The sequence below is a fragment of the Erpetoichthys calabaricus genome, chromosome 10 (genome assembly GCF_900747795.2).
Source record: "Erpetoichthys calabaricus chromosome 10, fErpCal1.3, whole genome shotgun sequence".
Taxonomy (NCBI): Eukaryota; Metazoa; Chordata; class Cladistia; order Polypteriformes; family Polypteridae; genus Erpetoichthys; species Erpetoichthys calabaricus.
The window spans coordinates 160,694,063-160,713,862 of record NC_041403.2 but is presented as its reverse complement, the minus strand read 5'-3'; the positions used below and the strand labels follow the sequence as shown (position 1 = coordinate 160,713,862).

At 45.0% G+C, this 19,800-nt stretch overlaps 1 protein-coding gene across 1 annotated transcript in view; it reads right to left on the bottom strand.

Moving 5' to 3' along the window:
• Positions 1–19,800, bottom strand: part of tcirg1b (T cell immune regulator 1, ATPase H+ transporting V0 subunit a3b) — a 57,761-nt gene continuing 37,961 nt past the window's right edge. The window contains exons 11-20 of the mRNA XM_028812280.2: positions 17,982–18,121; positions 17,409–17,566; positions 12,135–12,225; positions 11,919–12,037; positions 9,150–9,363; positions 6,708–6,818; positions 4,775–4,882; positions 4,574–4,691; positions 3,448–3,619; positions 1–248 (exon numbers count right to left, since the gene is read on the bottom strand). Coding sequence (XP_028668113.1) covers positions 152–248; positions 3,448–3,619; positions 4,574–4,691; positions 4,775–4,882; positions 6,708–6,818; positions 9,150–9,363; positions 11,919–12,037; positions 12,135–12,225; positions 17,409–17,566; positions 17,982–18,121 — 1,328 coding nt within the window. The 3' untranslated portion in view covers positions 1–151. The remainder of the gene's footprint in view (positions 249–3,447; positions 3,620–4,573; positions 4,692–4,774; positions 4,883–6,707; positions 6,819–9,149; positions 9,364–11,918; positions 12,038–12,134; positions 12,226–17,408; positions 17,567–17,981; positions 18,122–19,800) is intronic.

The window sequence follows — 19,800 nt, the reverse complement described above, 5'->3', positions numbered from 1 at the left end:
TTTAAAAAGCTGCTGTGAGCAAATACTTTATTATTACAAAATGGTTTAGAAGAATTAGTCCATGATAAAATATTAAATATGATCTTTCAAGCAGGTGTATCAATTAAAGAAAAAAAGAATTGCGAGTCCTCCCGAGACGCAGGTTCTCTCATCAAGCAGGGCTCACCAAGCTCTCCAGGACTGCCTTGAAGGAGAAGGGGTTGAGCTTGTAGCCGGCGCCCGTGTAGAACTTGTTCTGAAACTCAACCCTGCCGAAAAGAGAAAGAATGAACCGCTCCCATATGGTGCCATTTTATCAAAACGCAGAATGAACAGTTTGGCACTGGCATCAAACAAGATCATTCATTCACAAACTGGGTAACGACACCAAACCAGACAGCCTTGCTTGTAGTGCCATCTGCCGCCCACTTCCCGTTTCACACCCCACCTTTATCACCACAAATCGGGGCCAATCAGCACAATGTTTGCAAATCTGTCTTCTCTGATTCAGAGTGTGCTAAGGATTACACCATCAGATGCCTGGACTTGAAAAATGGACGGATTTGTTTAAGTAATCAAGCTTTTCCTTCCTACCCCATAACTTCCATTCTAAAGCACCAGTGTGGGCAAAACTTTATTTCTATTTATAGAAAGTGCTTACATTTTGAACAGTTTTGCATGGCACATGCATACAGTGGCATGCAAAAGTATTCAACCCCCTTGAAAGTCATCCTCATTTTCTGCATGACAAAAGATATGTCAACAAATTTATCCATTCAATATTTTGAATATGAACTCTTATGCTATAACAATACAAGTCCAAATAAGCCATTTTCTGTAGATATCTAACTTGAGAAGAAAAACCCAGTTAGTGTTTACAGAAGTTTTTAATCCTCTGTACTTTGCAATCTCCAGGTTTACACAAATGAATCACAGATGGCACATCGCAAACATTAACACTGCTTTTACAAGTCCCATACCAAATGGCATAAAACACAAACATATGTATTGCATTTATCATTCCAACAGGTGGCACATCGCAAACATTTGTAATCCTGTGTTTTATTACGCAGACTGGTTGGACTGAGAAGCTGGGGATGTCAAACTAAATAACTGCCAGTCATGGGTGTGGAGAAGTATCCAGCTACAGTCAGGACAGTTTTAGGCCTCCGACAGATTCAGCACTTCAGACACTATGAGGTCCGGAGCCGCATTGTATTCATGTTAAGAACACAACGACGTTTTTTTTGTTTTTTTTTACCTCTTGTATAACTGTACAATTAAATAATTTACTAACTGGATTCAGTAGATATTTTAATGCAATGTGATGCTTTACCTAGAAAATCTGAAGGATAGAAAATTGCCAAAAGGAAATGGAACAGGAACTCCACGATGAACCGTCAGATGTAGGAGGACAGACAGATTTTCAAATCAGCCTTTGTAATTTTTGTTTCACAAGTGTAAAACGTTTACATTAAACCATGTGCCACATGGCGTATTTGCCCAATTCGGACCTTTGTCCAGATCTAATTTATAAATTATTACTGGGACAACCTCACTATTACCAAACCAAATGGACTCCTCTTGATTGTGAAACATCTTAATATTGAAACTGGAGGCCAATCCATCTAGTGTAGTGGTACCACAAAATTGTAGTTACATTCATATACTGAACATTTATATACAGTGCATCCGGAAAGTATTCACAGCGCATCACTTTTCCACATTTTGTTATCTTACAGCCTTATTCCAAAATGGATTAAATTCATTTTTTCCTCAGAATACTACACACAACACCCCATAATGACAACGTGAAAATGTTTACTTGAGGTTTTTGCAAATTTATTAAAAATAAAAAAACTGAGAAAGCACCTGTACATAAGTATTCACAGCCTTTGCCATGAAGCTCAAAATTGAGCTCAGGTGCATCCTGTTTCCCCTGATCATCCTTGAGATGTTTCTGCAGCTTCATTGGAGTCCACCTGTGGTAAATTCAGTTGACTGGACATGATTTGGAAAGGCACACACCTGTCTATAGAAGGTCCCACAGCTGACAGTTCATGTCAGAGCACAAACCAAGCATGAAGTCAAAGGAATTGTCTGTAGACCTCCGAGACAGGATTGTCTCGAGGCACAAATCTGGGGAAGGTTACAGAAAAATTTCTGCTGCTTTGAAGGTCCCAGTGAGCACAGTGGCCTCCATCATCCGTAAGTGGAAGAAGTTTGAAACCACCAGGACTCTTCACTGGCCAGCCATCTAAACTGAGCGATCGGGGGAGAAGGGCCTTAGTCAGGGAGGTGACCAAGAACCCAGTGATCACTCTGTCAGAGCTCCAGAGGTCCTCTGTGGAGAGAGGAGAACCTTCCAGAAGGACAACCATCTCTGTAGCAATCCACCAATCAGGCCTGTATGGTAGAGTGGCCAGACGGAAGCCACTCCTTAGTAAAAGGCACATGGCAGCCCGCCTGGAGTTTGCCAAAAGGCACCTGAAGGACTCTCAGACCATGAGAAAGAAAATTCTCTGGTCTGATGACACAAAGATTGAACTCTTTGGTGTGAATGCCAGGTGTCACATTTGGGGGAAACCTGGCACCGCTCATCACCAGGCCAATACCATCCCTACAGTGAAGCATGGTGGTGGCAGCATCATGCTGTGGGGATGTTTTTCAGCGGCAGGGACTGGGAGACTAGTCAGGATAAAGGGAAAGATGACTGCAGCAATGTACAGAGACATCCTGGATGAAAACCTGCTCCAGAGCACTCTTGACCTCAGACTGGGGCGACGGTTCATCTTTCAGCAGGACAACGACCCTAAGCACACAGCCAAGATATCAAAGGAGTGGCTTCAGGACAACTCTGTGAATGTCCTTGAGTGGCCCAACCAGAGCCCAGCCTTGAATCTGATTGAACATCTCTGGAGAGATCTTAAAATGGCTGTGCACCGATGCTTCCCATCCAACCTGATGGAGCTTGAGAGGTGCTGCAAAGAGGAATGGGTGAAACTGGCCAAGGATAGGTGTGCCAAGCTTGTGGCATCATATTCAACAAGACTTGAGGCTGGAATTGCTGCCAAAGGGGCATCAACAAAGTATTGAGGAAAGGCTGTGAATACTTATGTACATGGGATTTCTCAGTTTTAATTATTTTTAATAAATTTGCAAAAACCTCAAGTAAACTTTTATCACGTTGTCATTATGGGGTGTTGTGTGCAGAATTCTGAGGAAAACAATGAATTTAATCCATTTTGGAATAAGGCTGAAACATAACAAAATGTGGAAAAAGTGATGCGCTGTGAATACTGTCCGTATGCACTGTAAATTAAAATGAACAACATTGATTTATGGAGGGAGGCCCCCCCCCCCCCCCCCATTTTTAACATCAATTAATCCAATATTCCTTGCATTCTGACTTCTTGCTTTCTATGTTTATGCCAAATTTTGGAAAACTAAACCCAAACCTCTACTCACCAGTGCAACCGGAGTGCGTGCAGGAACGCGGAGAGCCCTTCCATTACCAGCAGGATCCCGATTGTAAGCACAGCAAAGGCAGCAAAGGACAAGAAAAGGAAGGCACTGCCATAGTAGTCGGCCCACCTTAGTCCTTTGCTCATGACCATGTCCCATAGCACCTCCGAAAGCTCTGTAGAGGGGTGGAAAATGACAAGACAGAAATTTAAAAAGGGAACTACGCTGACCAGAACTGCTGCACTTGTGCTGTTGGGTTAGTTTAAGTCTGCATAGCAGATTCTGTTTTTTGGTTACCTTCCTGTCGATTTTATTTTAAAATGTCACGATAAAAAAAATAAATGAGCGCGTCTCAGGCTTACTCTTAGGAATTGCACTAAAAGTCTGCCTCGGATAAAAAAATAGCCCAATAGGACATGAGCAGTAGATATGAAGTGTGCTACACCCTCTGGCAGCGAGGAGTAGGAGTTTGCGAGTGACAGTGAATGACGTCATGATTTTACAGCACCCCAAGTTGAAAGGTGGCACTTATGACAGCGTTTTGTAGTTCCCTTCGAAGTCATGATGACGCTTTGTAGTTAATGCTAAGGCTTCACCACAAACATAATGATAACAATAATCATATTCAAAGGGACAGAATTACGTTCAAATAAAAGGTTTATGTTACCCTAATGAAGCCATCCATTGAACTGGGACACTTTGAAACAACATCAGCGATAACACTAACGAGTATAGATATGGAAAGACCGAGACACACACACACATACACACCAAATGAGAGTAAAGCCAATAACGGTGTTCCGTCACTCAGAGATCTTTGAGCCAGTTAAGACCGTTTTCCTACTCGGAGATTCTTGATAAATATGGGTGCTGGTCTTCATGTAAGTTGGGGTGTCAAACTCAGATCTTACAGGGCCCCACTGGCAGTAGGGCACTAATTATAATCAATTACGGCTAATGGACTTTACTTTTTTTGCTTTCATTTTAACTAACATCCTCTTTAAAGTTCAAAACCCTTAACCAGCAGCTAAACGCATACAAACGGACTCACAAGGCATCTTTGTGGAGGGGCAGGTGGAAAGAACCTACCGGCTGTGAATTGTAGACATCCTTTTGGAGAGATACTTACGGGCATGTGCCAGGCTCAGTGCCCACAATCGCAAGTAGGAGGCAGTGTTGGAAATGCAGCCCAAGCAGTACTCAATGGTGTGGATCGCCTGATGCATGAAGACGTCTGCGAAATCGAACTGCAAAGGTACAAAAAAAAAAAAAAATTTGCAGAGAGAGCGGAGGACACCTTCTTAATCCGAGACGTGTATATGGCTGGTACCTCACTGTCCTTGTGGGACTCTCCCTTTTCCACGTCACCATCTGCTGTGTTAACCGAGCTGTCGGGTTCCTCTGTCAACAGCCTTTGCAGATCTTCTCTCTTTGCACTCTGATGATGCAACATCAGTAGCATTACAGCAATGTTAAGATGGTCAGTCAATTCATGAGTTAGCAACACCGGTGTTAGACCCCTGCCATTTAAAGACAAGAACCTTTCCATGCATACAAATCAAAAGAAGCCTCCTGGGGTGAGTATCTGGAAGTTATTTAGTATTTTTATGATGAAAAGCATAGACCTTCTTAATCCAGCTAATTAATGTTAAGATGTTAACTAATAAATGCATTGGGTCTCACTCATCCCTCTAAAATCAAGTCAAGTTGGGGAGCATGCACTGGTACAGCACGTTGCCGCACCTACCACACGATGAAACAACTCAGGATCCTGGTCAGCAACTCCCCAGGCAGACACACAGTCCAATCCCACCCTCCAGAAATGACCCTCTATCTGCCACAGCCAGGTGTTACGTGGGCAACCCCTTGGCCTGGTCCAGCCACTCGGGTCCCCAACAATGAGAATCTTACAAGCCAGATCACCCTTGGGGGAAACGCGCCAGATGGCCGTAGTGCCGTAACTGACGCTCCCTCACAGTGCAGGTAATGTGCCTGATTTGAGACTCCATGAGCAACACAAAGTCAAACCAGTGGTACCCAAGGATTTTCCGGAGAGACACAGTACCAAAGGATTCCAGTCGTCGTCTCAGGTCACTGGATAGTGTCCATGTCTCGCAACCATATAGCAAGACAGGAAACACCAGGACTCTAAAGACTTGGACCTTTGTCCTTTTGCATAGATGACCTCTCAACAAGGTCGACACTCTCTCCACAGACAGACACACTGCTGCTGGCCATGCCCAAGAGGTCATTAAAGGCCTGGATCTTTGGTTTTTATCAGGACACTCGCAAGCTCAGACATTCTGACTCCTCGCTCAGTCTCTCAAGCGCCCTGATCAGAGCCTCCATTGACTCTGCAAAGATCACAGCATCGTCAGCAAAGTCAAGATCCATGAATCTTTCTTCACCAACAGATACCCCACGACCTTGCCCAACACCCAAGCATTGAACAGAGTAGGAGCAGAACACACCCCTGATGAACCCCAGAATCAACTGGGAAAAACACAAAGGTTCTACCTCCACTCTGCACAGCACTCACAGTACCAGTGTACAGGCCGGCCATGATATCCAGCATCCTCGAGGAGATCCCGTGAACACTCAGGATATCTCACAGGGCAGCTCGATCAACCGAGTCGAACTCTTTGTGAAAATCGACAAAGGCTGTAAAGAAACTCTGCCAATATTCGCGTTTGCACTCCATGAGAACCCTCAGTGCCAGGATGCGGTCGAGACTTCTTAGGCGTAAAACCAGACTGTCCTGGTCGCTGGTGGGTGAGCAAGTGATCACGGATCCTATTGAGGACTTCCCTAGCAAGGACCTTACCCGGCACCGGGAGCAGTGTTATCCCCCTGTAGTTGCTGCAATCCAGGCGACCACCCTTCCCTTTCCAGATAGGGACGACAAGTCCCGTTTTCCAGTCAGTTGGGATGATGCCAGTCTCCCAAATGGAAGCAAAGATTGCTTGGAATGCCAGGAGGACAGCCTTACTACCAGCCTGGAGAAGTTCACCCCAGATACCACAGATCCCTGAAGCCTTTTGTTAAAAACCATCAGAAATCCATACAATACCATAAAGAAAAAATGCATCCAATACATAAAAATGTAATAATCGTGACAACAGCTATTTCATAATTATTTTCAGTCATCCTGCATCTCCTGTGGAAGTTTACTTTGGACCCCCCCAGGTTTGCATCCACTGCTCTAATTTACACACTGTGTCAAAAGAATGGCTGCCAAATGAAAGCACCAGAGTTGCCCTTACCTTTCTTGAAGGTCTACAGTAGTGCTGATAGAGCAGGTAGAAAGGCTTGCCGAACAGCAGGACTGGCACGGCGCATACTGCAACAATTAACAACACCATCTGGACAATTTGCTAGAGAGGCAGAGACAGAAAGAAAAACTGAGATGAACTGATGAAGTACCCCAAAATGGGAGATGCCACGATTACCAAATGGAGATGAGGTAGAACATGGTCCTGTCCCAACAGATGACTACTACTTTGCAAGATTTTTAGAAAGCCAAATGTGGCACTCTTTTGATCTCTCTAATTTCTATCTAACCTCAAATCCACACTTTCTGCCTGAACCTCCCGAACTTGTCCTTTCTTCTCAGCTTATTCAGCTAATGTTTTAATGATTCCAACTCTTAAGTTCTTATGGTAACAACTGCCTGGCTTATGCATCAGTAGATTCCTAACATTGATGACTTGACCCAACTATTCAACTGATTTGTCTACACTGGTTTCCTACTTTGATAATAAGTTGCTTAGAATTCTGCGACTAACCTGGTGCTGTTTACAACAACACACTGCACACACCACAGAATTGTACTAGATGGTTAAGATCTCCTCACTCCATATATCTTACTGAGAGGACCGCATAAAAAAGTGTTGTGTGACCAAAATGTATGCAAATCCCCTTCAATGAAAATCTGCAATGTGCACTTTAATTATAACTAGACAAAGAGCCCGTTTCGACAACGTTAGATGAGACGGGCACGAGTGGAATAGTAATAAGTACAAGCACCACAAACCTGATATAGGTGTATTGAATGAATGCGTAATTAGGTCTCGAGCTGTAGTTGAAATCGCCTTTCCGGCCTCTAGAGCTTTAATTGAAGTTGCCTTTCTCTTTGAATTTTCGCGGCCGTAAATCCGCCGCCTGCCGCAATGTCGGTCTCGTAAGGTTTTTCAGGCAGCTGCACATTTGGCTTCGGACGGACGTGAGTGAGTGAGGAGGCTGGCGAATTATGTATTAAGATGTCTGAACAGTTTGATTTGTAATTTTAAATGTAATTTTATCGTCTCCATCGGTGGTGTTACTAAACATTAGGTTAAGGACGCTGATGGTTTTTGTCCAAGCCATTTTTATTTCTTTAAAAAACCAGTAACGGCGTACTGCACGATAACGTGCCGTGAATACTCTTGACTTGATCGGCATCTTTTCGTGTTAAAACTAATCAAGTCACTTTTTCTGTTGCAATTACTTAGTACGAAAATATTAAGCTGGCACTTAAGTCTTCAATCTGATTTAAGATATGAAGAGGTAGGGGAAGTGACGGTGAAGGTGGTAGGGATGAGAATGGCGCCCGTACGCATGCACCACCCTGCTGGCCGCTGCCGAGAGTCGATTCTACAATAACATAAAAACTAAAAAGTGTAATAATTCCAAAACTCTTCGCTTTTAATATAAAGCTGTAGTGCAGAGTTTCGGCATAGTATATTGTACCAAATTTCAGGCTACAGGTTTTTTTTTACCCTGGAGGACAATCACCACCCTGAAAGCGGACAGTAGACGTCATGTAGTATGTGTGTACTGAATTTCAGGTCAGTAGGTCAAACGGTTTACCAGCTACAGGCGATTTAAAATCCTGGACAGACAAACGGACAGCCACGGTAGTGTATTATATAAGAAGATATGTTCGGATATAAATCAAAAGCAAGGTTTCTGTTCAATTAAATTTGTTATGAATCCTCTTTCTCTGTACGTTTAGCATTCGTTTGCTCAGAGGTTGATGCGCTTGCTGGTTCCTGAGCAGCTCTTCTTGTCTCCACCCTAGTGGCCTGCTTGTTCTCTTCTTTTGTCGGCAAATTTTTGCGTTAAAACTGATTAAGTCAGTGTTTATGTTGCAATTACTTAGTACATTTTCCTTAATTTTTCACTTAAGCTGTCACTTAAGTCTTCAATCTGCCTCAAGAATGATTTAAGATATGAGGAGGTTGGGGAAGTGACGACGAAGGTGGTAGGGATGAGGACGGCCGCTGCCGAGAGTTGATTCTACAATTGAATAAAATAAAAAGAGGAATAACCTCGGAGGTCAATCATCACCCCGAAAGCGGGTAGTAGACGTCATGTAGTATATGTGTACCAAATTTCAGGTCAATGGGACAAACGAGGTTTGCGAGCTACAGGTGGTTGAAAATCCTGGACAGACAAATGAACAGCCACAGTACTGTATTATACAAGATAATATGTTCAGTCATAAATCAAAAGCAAAGTTTCTGTTCAATTAAATTTGTTATAAAGAATTGTAGATACCAAATTTCAGCTTAGCATGAACAAAAGTGTCAATTTTTGTTGTTTTTTTAGTGAAAGGGTACCAATATTTTCAGCCACATCTGTAAAATAAGGATCAACTTACTCTTGGATCACAGACTGCAATACCCAAGGAGGACAGAATGATCGGTTCCCATGTGGTCACTCACCTGCCCTTCATACAAATCCTCGTTGCCTTTGTTTTCTGTGAACATGAACATGTCAATAAAGTGTAGCAGGATGCTGGGAGCCACATTTGAGGTGAGTGGACCATAAACGATCCACTTAAAGATGATCAAGAAGACCAGGTAGCCAAAGAGACCAAGCATGAAGATGACCTCAGGAATGAAGACCAGGATGATGCTGTAGAGCTTCTTAAAATGTCTGGAGGAAGAGGAAAGCAGAAGCACCATTACAGAAGAACCAGTCGTGAAGCAGTGCCACTTTCAGCCTGATAGTGGGACACAGCAAGTAAAGGCCACGTCACAATATGCGAGTATCAGTCACAGACTTCATTTGCATTCGTATTTGTGACGGGGCGCTGTGACCTCAAGTTGTGTCATCTGACATACCCATAAACTTGTTGCAAACACTGCAACTCACCCTGAACAAATCAAACTGATCTGATCTTGTCACGGGGTCTGTGCGCGTGAGACTTGCAAACCAATGAGCGCTCAGCCAGAAATACAGCGCATATAATGCAGTTACAAGGAATAAGGACCGTGTTGTGGACCTTGAAAACAGAACACAGCCTCATGTGTCTTGCATTTTACATACCACGATAGAATGAAAAACAGGGCCAAGATTGCAGATGAACTCGCTTTGTCAGGCTGCATGTTTCTATCTTTCAGAAAAAGGGGCGAGCTTGCGATACTTTGGAAATGTCAAGCTGTGCCGGAAAATCATCATGGAGTTGTCTTATCAGATTTATCATGCCCTGCGATTCCTGGTCATGTCATCTGACATACTCAGGAGACGAGATTAGCAAATGCAGTCGTGTTTGATCTCCCCCTCTAATTAGAAGTCGTGTAATGTGCCTCCAGCTTAAGTTCACCTTACAAGAATATGAGTAGCAAGCTAAATGTTCCAAATATCAGATCACATGAGAAAAAGATCAAACGTTGTAGCCATCTGGACTTCAGCTGGCAGAGCATGTATAATGATAATATAATGATATCTAGCATATAGGTTAAACATTTTTTTATTTATATATAATAATGTCTCATTTTTAAAGCAGGGAAGCTTTATAGGAGCCAGTTCCATGCTCAGGGACTTTACCTATCAGATCAGCTAAGACCTTTTCAGGGTTAGGAGTTGGCCAGGTGTGCAGGAACACTACATTTTTACAAGACATTTCCCGAAAACTCCATGAGAGAAGCATGTTGAAAAAGGCACACTATGAAACAATCGCCTGTATACAGTGGAACCTCCGTTCACGACCAAACCTCTGGTCGTAAACCAATTTGGTCGTGAACCGAAGCAATTTCCCCCATAGGATTGTATGTAAATACAATTAATCCGTTCCAGACCGTACGAACTGTATGTAAATATATTTTTTTAAATATTTTTAAGCACAAATATAGTTAATTACACCATAGAATGCACAGTGTAATAGTAAACTAATGTAAAAACATTGAATAACACTGACAAACACCCAGGATCCCTGCTCAGCTGCACGTACAGGCTCGCTCTCAGCTGCACGCGCTCTCTCTCTCTCATCAGCACACGAGCCTGCCTGCTCTCTCTCTCTCTCTCTCTCTCTCTCTCTCTCTCTCTCTCTCTCTCTCTCTCTCTCATCAGCACACGAGCCTGCCTGCTCTCTCTCTCTCTCTCTCATCAGCACACGAGCCTGCCTGCTCTCTCTCTCTCTCTCTCTCTCTCTCTCTCTCTCATCAGCACACGAGCCTGCCTGCTCTCTCTCTCTCTCTCTCTCTCTCTCTCATCAGCACACGAGCCTGCCTGCTCTCTCTCTCTCTCTCTCTCTCTCTCTCTCTCTCTCTCATCAGCACACGAGCCTGCCTGCTCTCTCTCTCTCTCTCTCTCTCACATTGCAGCAGTTCATGTCTGACCGAGAACAATGCAACACGTGCGGAAATCATCAGCACGCACAAACCGTTAGGAAACTGGCTTGTTCGTATACCGAGTGTGTGGTCGTGAACCGAGGCAAAAGTTTGGCGAACTTTTTGGTCGTAAACTGAGTTGTACGTGTACCGAGGCGTTCGTGAACCGAGGTTCCACTGTATACGCTTTTGTTCTTGTTTTATCTGAAATTACATTTGTGCATCCTTGGGAACTGGCCAGCTAGCCTGGGGGAATACAGGTGGGTAAGATGAAAGGACATGAATGGGACAGGATTGGATGGGGACCGAGTGCACCTGACCATGACTTGTGTCACAGACCATACATTAACGGCTAAGAGAAAGCCAAAATGTCTCTCTGATTCACCCATGTGGAGGGCCATGCCGTCTCTGTGATTTGCCATCCTTAGGAGAGGTCATTTCTACTGCCCTATGCAGACGGCATGCTGGATAATCAAGGGCCATACCAGACCACAGACTAAGATGGACAGCCATTTGGGAATTTAAAACATATTGGATGCTTAACACGTATCGGGTGATATTATTATCTTTCCAACATTTGCACTCTGCTCGGTCTCATTTAGGGCGTATCATCTATGATACATGAATACATTTGTAACATTTTTCTCCAGCCAGTTCTTGCACTTTATCTAAACTCCTGGGTGTTAAAGATGTAACAGAAAGGGGGACGTGCTGAACTACAGTACCTGACAGTGTGGTAAGAGAATAAGATGTGAAGGTCTAAGTAGCAAAGAACAGAAAGGGGAGAACGGGGCCACCTTAGGACCCTAAAACAATTACCAAGGGAAGCTGTTATTGGATGTGTATTTTCAGGCTAAAAGATGGCGACTTACTTCTTACCTGTAATTAAAGACACTCAGGCACACTCCAAAGGTCATGTGGATGATGCCAATTATGACAGACATCTTCATCTTATAGGAGTTAAGGAAGTTTAAATGGTTGTTGGACATACTCCATACCTGCAAAAAACGATCAAGGCACTCATTTAGCAAGTGAGGTCGCCACACAGCTAAGACGAGAATGAAAAGCACTGAAGGTTAAGTGCAAAGTACTCACGGGATCAATTCCAAAAGGATAAACATTTTGGAAGACGCCCGTCTTATTAGGATCTAAGCTTAGAAATGGATTACCGTCCAAATCCTCCATTCTACAAAAAAACAACAAAAAGGTCAATATAAATGGATCGATGGAAAAAAGTAAGTGACACTCCTTCACAAGGCAGGTCATGTGCCTCATTTGGGACTCGGTGAGCAACACAAAGTCAAACCAGCGGGACCCAAGGGTTCTCTGAAGAGACACAGAACCGAAGGAGCCCAGTCTTTGTCTCAGGTCACTAGTTAGCGTCCATTTCTCGCAACCTAATAGCAACCAATGCTTATGATTTGTTTTAAATATATACATTTTTTAACCTAACAGCTTAATTTTTAAGTTGCTATTAATGGAGGTGTATGGCAAATAAAAACATGTAATGAGGAGGAAACACTTCAAAGATCATCACAGTGCAACATTTAGTACTTTCAGTAACTCCTTTTGTGACATGCAAATACAGTCTCTGTGCTACAACCTCCATAAAATAGAGATAATAATAATACATTTTATTCATATAGCGCCTTTCCCACGCTCAAGGCACTTACAGAATATAATAAAGAACGGCAGCGTTTGCAGTATATACAGTGCATCCAGAAAGTATTCACAGCGCATCACTTTTTCCACCTTTTGTTATGTTACTGCCTTATTCCAAAATGGATTAAATTCATTTTTTTCCTCAGAATTCTACACACAACACCCCATAATGACAACGTGAAAAAAGTTTACTTGAGGTTTTTGCAAATTTATTAAAAATAAAAAAATTGAGAATGCACATGTACATAAGTATTCACAGCCTTTGCCATGAAGCTCAAAATTGAGTTCAGGTCCATCCTGTTTCCCCTGATCATCCTTGAGATGTTTCTGCAGCTTCATTGGAGTCCACCTCTGGTAAATTCAGTTGATTGGACATGATTTGGAAAGGCACACACCTGTCTATAGAAGGTCCCACAGTTGACAGTTCAGAGCACAAACCAAGCATGAAGTCAAAGGAATTGTCTGTAGACCTCTGAGACAGGATTGTCTCGAGGCACAAATCTGGGGAAGGTTACAGAAAAAATTCTGCTGCTTTGAAGGTCCCAATGAGCACAATGGCCTCCATCATCCGTAAGTGGAAGAAGTTCGAAACCACCAGGACTCCACCTAGAGCTGGCCGGCCATCTAAACTGAGCGATCGGGGGAGAAGGGCCTTAGTCAGGGAGGTGACCCAAGAACCCCACGGTCACTCTGTCAGAGCTCCAGAGGTCCTCTGTGGAGAGAGGAGAACCTTCCACAAGGACATCCATCTCTGCAGCAATCCACCAATCAGGCCTGTATGGTAGAGTGGCCAGATGGAAGCCACTCCTTAGTAAAAGGCACATGGCAGCCCACCTGGAGTTTGCCAAAAGGCACCTGAAGGACTCTCAGACCATGAGAAAGAAAATTCTCTGGTCTGATGAGACAAAGATTGAACTCTTTGGTGTGAATGCCAGGCGTCACGTTTGGAGGAAACCTGGCACCGCTCAACACCAGGCCAATACTATCCATACAGTGAAGCATGGTGGTGGTAGCATCATGCTATGGGGATGTTTTTCAGTGGCAGGGACTGGGAGACTAGTCAGGATAAAGGGAAAGATGACTGCAGCAATGTACAGAGACATCCTGGATGAAAACCTGCTCCAGAGCGCTCTTGACCTCATACTGGGGCGACGGTTCATCTTTCAGCAGGACAACGACCCTAAGCACACAGCCAAGATATCAAAGGAGTGGCTTCAGGACAACTCTGTGAATGTCCTTGAGTGGCCCAGCCAGAGCCCAGACTTGAATCCGATTGAACATCTCTTGAGAGATCTTAAAATGGCTGTGCACCAACACTTCCAATCCAACCTGATGGAGCTTGAGAGGTGTTGCAAAGAGGAATGGGCGAAACTGGCCAAGGATAGGTGTGCCAAGCTTGTGGCATCATATTCAACAAGACTTGAGGCTGGAATTGGTGCCAAAGGTGCATCGACAAAGTATTGAGCAAAGGCTGTGAATACTTATGGACATGGGATTTCTCAGTTTTTTTGTTTTTAATAAACCCGAGTGGTGTTTTGTTATTGGACTTCTGTGCTCGTCACGGATTGTCCATAACGAACACCATGTTCAAGCATAGGGGTGTTCATATGTGCACTTGGCACCAGGACACCCTAGGCCTCAGTTCGATGATCGACTTTGTGGGCGTGTCGTCGGACTTGCGGCCACATGTCTTGGACACTCGGGTGAAGAGAGGGGCGGAGCTGTCAACTGATCACCACCTGGTGGTGAGTTGGCTTCGATGGTGGGGGAGGATGCCGGTCAGGCGTGGTAGGCCCAAACGTGTTGTGAGGGTCTGCTGGGAACGTCTGGCAGAGCCCCCTGTCAGAAGTAGCTTCAGCTCCCACCTCCGGCAGAACTTCGACCACATCCCGAGGGAGGTGGGGGACATTGAGTCCGAATGGGCCATGTTCCGTGCCTCTATTGTTGAGGCAGCTGATCGGAGCTGTGGCCGTAAGGTGGTCGGTGCCTGTCGTGGCGGCAATCCCCAAACCCGTTGGTGGACCCCGGCGGTGAAGGATGCCGTCAAGCTGAAGAAGGAGTCCTACGGGACCCTTTTGTCCTGTGGGACCCTGGAGGCAGCTGATAGGTACCGGCAGGCCAAGCGGAATGCGGCTTTGGTGGTTGCTGAGGCAAAAACTTGGGCGTGGGAGGAGTTTGGGGAGGCCACGGAGAACGACTTTCGGACGGCTTCGAGGAGATTCTGGTCCACCATCCGGCGTCTCAGGAAGGGGAAGCAGTGCAGTGTCAACACTGTATATGGTGGGGACGGTGCGCTGCTGACCTCGACTCGGGACGTTGTGGGTCGGTGGGGGGAGTACTTCGAAGACCTCCTCAATCCCATTAACATGCCTTCCAATGAGGAAGCAGAGCCTGGGGACTCAGAGGTGGGCTCCCCCATCTCTGGGACTGAGGTCACCGAGGCGGTCAAAAAACTTCTTGGTGGCAGGGCCCCAGGGGTGGATGAGATACGCCCGGAGTTCCTCAAGGCTCTGGATGTTGTAAGACTGTCTTGGTTGACACGCCTCTGCAACATCGCATGGACATCAGGGACAGTGCCTCTGGATTGGTAGACCGGGGTGGTGGTCCCCCTCTTTAAGAAGGGGGATCGGAGGGTGTGTTCCAACTACAGAGGGATCACACTCCTCAGCCTCCCTGGAAAAGTCTATTCAGGGGTCCTGGAGAGGAGGGTCCGTCGGATAGTCGAGCCTCGGATTCAGGAGGAACAGTGTGGTTTTCGTCCTGGTCACGGAACAGTGGACCAGCTCTATACCCTTAGCAGGGTCCTGGAAGGTGCATGGGAGTTTGCCCAACCAGTCTACATGTGTTTTGTGGACTTGGAAAAGGCATTCGACCGTGTCCCTCGGGGAATCCTGTGGGGGGCACTCCGAGAGTATGGGGTACCGGCCCCCCTGATAAGGGCTGTTCGGTCCCTGTACGATCGGTGCCAGAGCTTGGTCCGCATTGCCGGCAGTAAGTCGAACCCGTTTCCAGTGAGAGTTGGACTCCGCCAGGGCTGCACTTTGTCACCGATTCTGTTCATAACTTTTATGGACAGAATTTCTAGGCGCAGCCAGGGCGTTGAGGGGGTCCGGTTTGGTGGGCTCAGGATTGGGTCACTGCTTTTTGCAGATGATATTGTCCTGTTTGCTTCATCAGGCCGTGATCTTCAGCTCTCTCTGGATCGGTTCGCAGCCGAGTGTGAAGCGGCTGGGATGAGAATCAGCACCTCCAAATCCAAGACCATGGTCCTCAGCCGGAAAAGGGTGGAGTGCCCTCTCAGGGTTGGTAGCGAGATCCTGCCCCAAGTGGAGGAGTTCAAGTATCTCGGGGTCTTGTTCACGAGTGAGGGAAGAATGGAGCGTGAGATCGACAGGCGGATCGGTGCGGCATCCGCAGTAATGCGGGCGCTGCATCGGTCTGTCGTGGTGAAAAAGGAGCTGAGCGGCAAGGCGAAGCTCTCAATTTACCAGTCGATCTATGTTCCTACCCTCACCTATGGTCATGAGCTATGGGTAGTGACCGAAAGAACGAGATCGCGAATACAAGCGGCTGAAATGAGTTTCCTCCGCGGGGTGTCTGAGCTTTCCCTTAAAGATAGGGTGAGAAGCTCAGTCATCCGGGAGGGGCTCAGAGTAGAGCCGCTGCTCCTCCGCATCGAGAGGAGTCAGATGAGGTGGCTCGGGCATCTGATCAGGATACCTCCTGGACGCCTCCCTGGTGAGGTGTTCCGGGCACGTCTAACCGGGAGGAGACCCCGGGGAAGACCCAGGACACGCTGGAGGGACTATGTCTCTCGACTGGCCTGGGAACGCCTTGGGATTCTCCCGGAAGAGCTAGAAGAAGTGGCCGGGGAGAGGGAAGTCTGGGCATCTCTGCTCAAGCTGCTGCCCCCGCGACCCGACCTCGGATAAGCGGGAGACAATGGATGGATGGATGGATGGATGGATGGATAAATTTGCAAAAACCTCAAGTAAACTTTTTTCATGTTGTCATTATGGGGTGTTGTGTTATTCTGAGGAAAAAAATGAATTTAGTCCATTTTGGAATAAGGCTGTAACATAACAAAATGTGGAAAAAGTGATGTGCTGTGAATACTTTCTGGATGCACTGTAACAGCAGGAGGAGCTATAGGTGGAATGCCAGTCCATCACAGGGCACGCAGGCATCCATTCTCAATTTAAAGTAAGTTACAAAGCAACATATCATTGTAGGGTAGGAGGAAAACAATGTAAGGACTGGTAGAGCATGCAAATTCTATACCGAAGGCTGCAATAGGAAAAACTCAACCAGGTCCAGTCATGAAAGGTACATCAAAATTCTACATCTAAAAATATACAACATCCATCACAGAAGATATTGCGCAACATTTTTTTTTTTTTGGTATAATGTCCTGTTCTCAGGTGGGTTATATTCAACTAGGCAATCCCAAAAGGAGCAGCCTGAATACCAACATTCAGAAGGTCTCAGTCAATAATTTAACTCATATATGATTTATGTTTTCATTTTTTTTTGCAGTAATTAGAGCACCTTGGTGAACAGCTAAAGGCATAACAGATCACACCCCCAAACAATAACTTAATCACATCTTCAGAAACAAGTACCCCCCTCCTCTGCATAGGAAACGGTCAAGTCTGTATTTAGAAAAAGGGGCACCAACTTAAGGTCTGTCGCCCGTCCACATCTCACCTCCAGATGCCATTGTCAAACATGGCTTTGACACTCCACCCTGATGGAAACGTGGTCATGGCCACACTGAAGCATTCATTATAGATGGCGCCAGTGTATACGGAAAAAGCACCCATGAGCAGGATGAGATAGCGCCCCCCAAAGAAGGTCTGCCAGATCTGCAAACAAAAGCATAACATTAGTTTTTTTTGGCTTGGAATGCTCGGCTAGACATTCGGTTTTATACAACATAAAGAAGGGGATGTCAAAATGGATAGTTCAAGAGGTTGGGACAAATAAGGATGGTCAGTAGCTGTGGTGTGAGAGAAACACGCAGGGTCAAGTTTAGCTTTAGGGTCCACTGCAAGGAGGGTGGAAGTGTGAGTGGGACTGGGTGGAGAAGACAACGCGAGGGTCCTTGCATCCTGTGAGCTCTCATTGTCCAAGAAGTACTTTATTTCCTACAGATATCCATCTGAATCAGTTGCCTGCTTTGAATTAACAGCATCTCCTCTCCATTTGTGATTTTCTTATTTAAAATGGTAACGCCATCAGATTACAGCTATGAGTGGAATGACTGATGCAAATACATACCTCGTTGTTACTGTGTTTCATCTTTGGGTCTTTCTCACCGATAACCATCCACAGTCCAAACAGGAACATAATTATCCCGTGTCCAACATCTCCAAACATAACCGCAAACAGGAATGGGAAGGTGATTATAGTATAGGGAGCTAAAAAAACAGCACAACACAAAAGGCTGAGGCCACAGGCGTTATGGGAGAAATCTTCTTATCCAACAAACACGGCAGAAGATACATTTACTTAATGACCTCTTTTATGGCAAGCAAGTTCCCAAGACTCTTCATGTGTACAGATAAGAAAGTAGTGTGCTTTGAAAACAGGAAGGTTAAAGTGATTAACTGATGGTCACATCTAGTAGGACCGAGACATTGGTAGACATGTTTGTGATTGAACATATCAGGAAGCCCCCTAGTTACTTGTCCTTCTGACACACACACTGGTAGAGCTGTGGAGATGAACCTGCACACACGTGGAAACTTGCTTTAGCTAAATGTCAATGTTCAATTGCAACTGAGTAGAGTTTAACCAACAGGTCCAAAAACTGGTAACGTGTTTGTTTCAGCGACTGCATTTACAGAAACACGCGTGTATTACAGAAAATGCACATTATAATAATAATAATAATAATCATGGACAGTGGATTTAGATGGCAGTAGAGCTCCAGCTAGTTTTTTTTTTTTATTTTATTGTAATCATTCCATACAAATAGATGAATGTTTACAAAAAAATAGGATTGAAAACAAATCAACCCTGAGAAAGAGAGCATAGCCAATGGAGTAAAACTTAAAGCTAGTAAAAATAAATAAATTGATGAGTTTAATAGGCGGAAAAAGATAAATGAAGAAAAAGAAATGAGAGGAGACTCTACTTCCTCTGTGCTTTAAGAGCGTATTCTAAAATACAGTGGAACCTCGGTTTGCGAGTAACTTGGTTTACGAGTGCTTTGCAAGACGAGCAAAATTTTTTAATACATTTTGACTTGATAAACGAGCGAGGTCTTGCAGTACGAGTAGTATGTATACGCTTTGTCTGCTGAGTGTCATGTGATCACAACTGAGCTGACGGTTCTTCTCTCTCTATCTCTCACTGCGGGATTGTGGGTAATCATCTCCTATTCTCCGTCTGAGTCGGCGTGCCTCACTCATATAGTCAACATCCGTACGAGTGTATAGTGTTTACTACGGCATTAGCATTGTGACTGTGCGTGTGCGCGCACGCGTGTGTGTGTGTGTGTGTATGTATATATGTGTGCACACGCGCGCTCGTGTGTGTGTGTGTGTGCTGTGACGTGCGAGTCCCCATCTTGCACCCTAAAACACGAAGCTGAGTCTCAGTACTTTAGCAACACCAGCTTTATTCAGCTTGAAACAGACACAGCGCGGTTATTTATACACAGACACAGCAGTCAGGCAGGGTCCTGCACATTTATAATGTTCCTTGTATCACCCATCGATGGCAGGCGCTTATAGCATGGCCGCGATCTTTTCAGATTCGCTTTTACGGTGAACTGCTACAGCGCTGGGAGACTGCGATTGCTTTGGGATGCTCTTCCGCGTGTCGTCCCGTTGGGTGCAATCCCAAAAGAGTTTAGAAACTCACTCACACCAGCCATGATTCTTTTCAAAGGTAAACTGCAAGTTAATTTGTTTTATGTATTTTTACTTTATATTTTGTATTAAATCATTTTTATATGAATAGTTTTGGGTTGTGGAACAAATCATCTGAGTTTCCATTATTTCTTATGGGGAAATTCACTTTGATATACGAGTGTTTTGGACTACGAGCACGTTTGCGGAACGAATTATGCTCGCAAACCGAGGTTCCACTG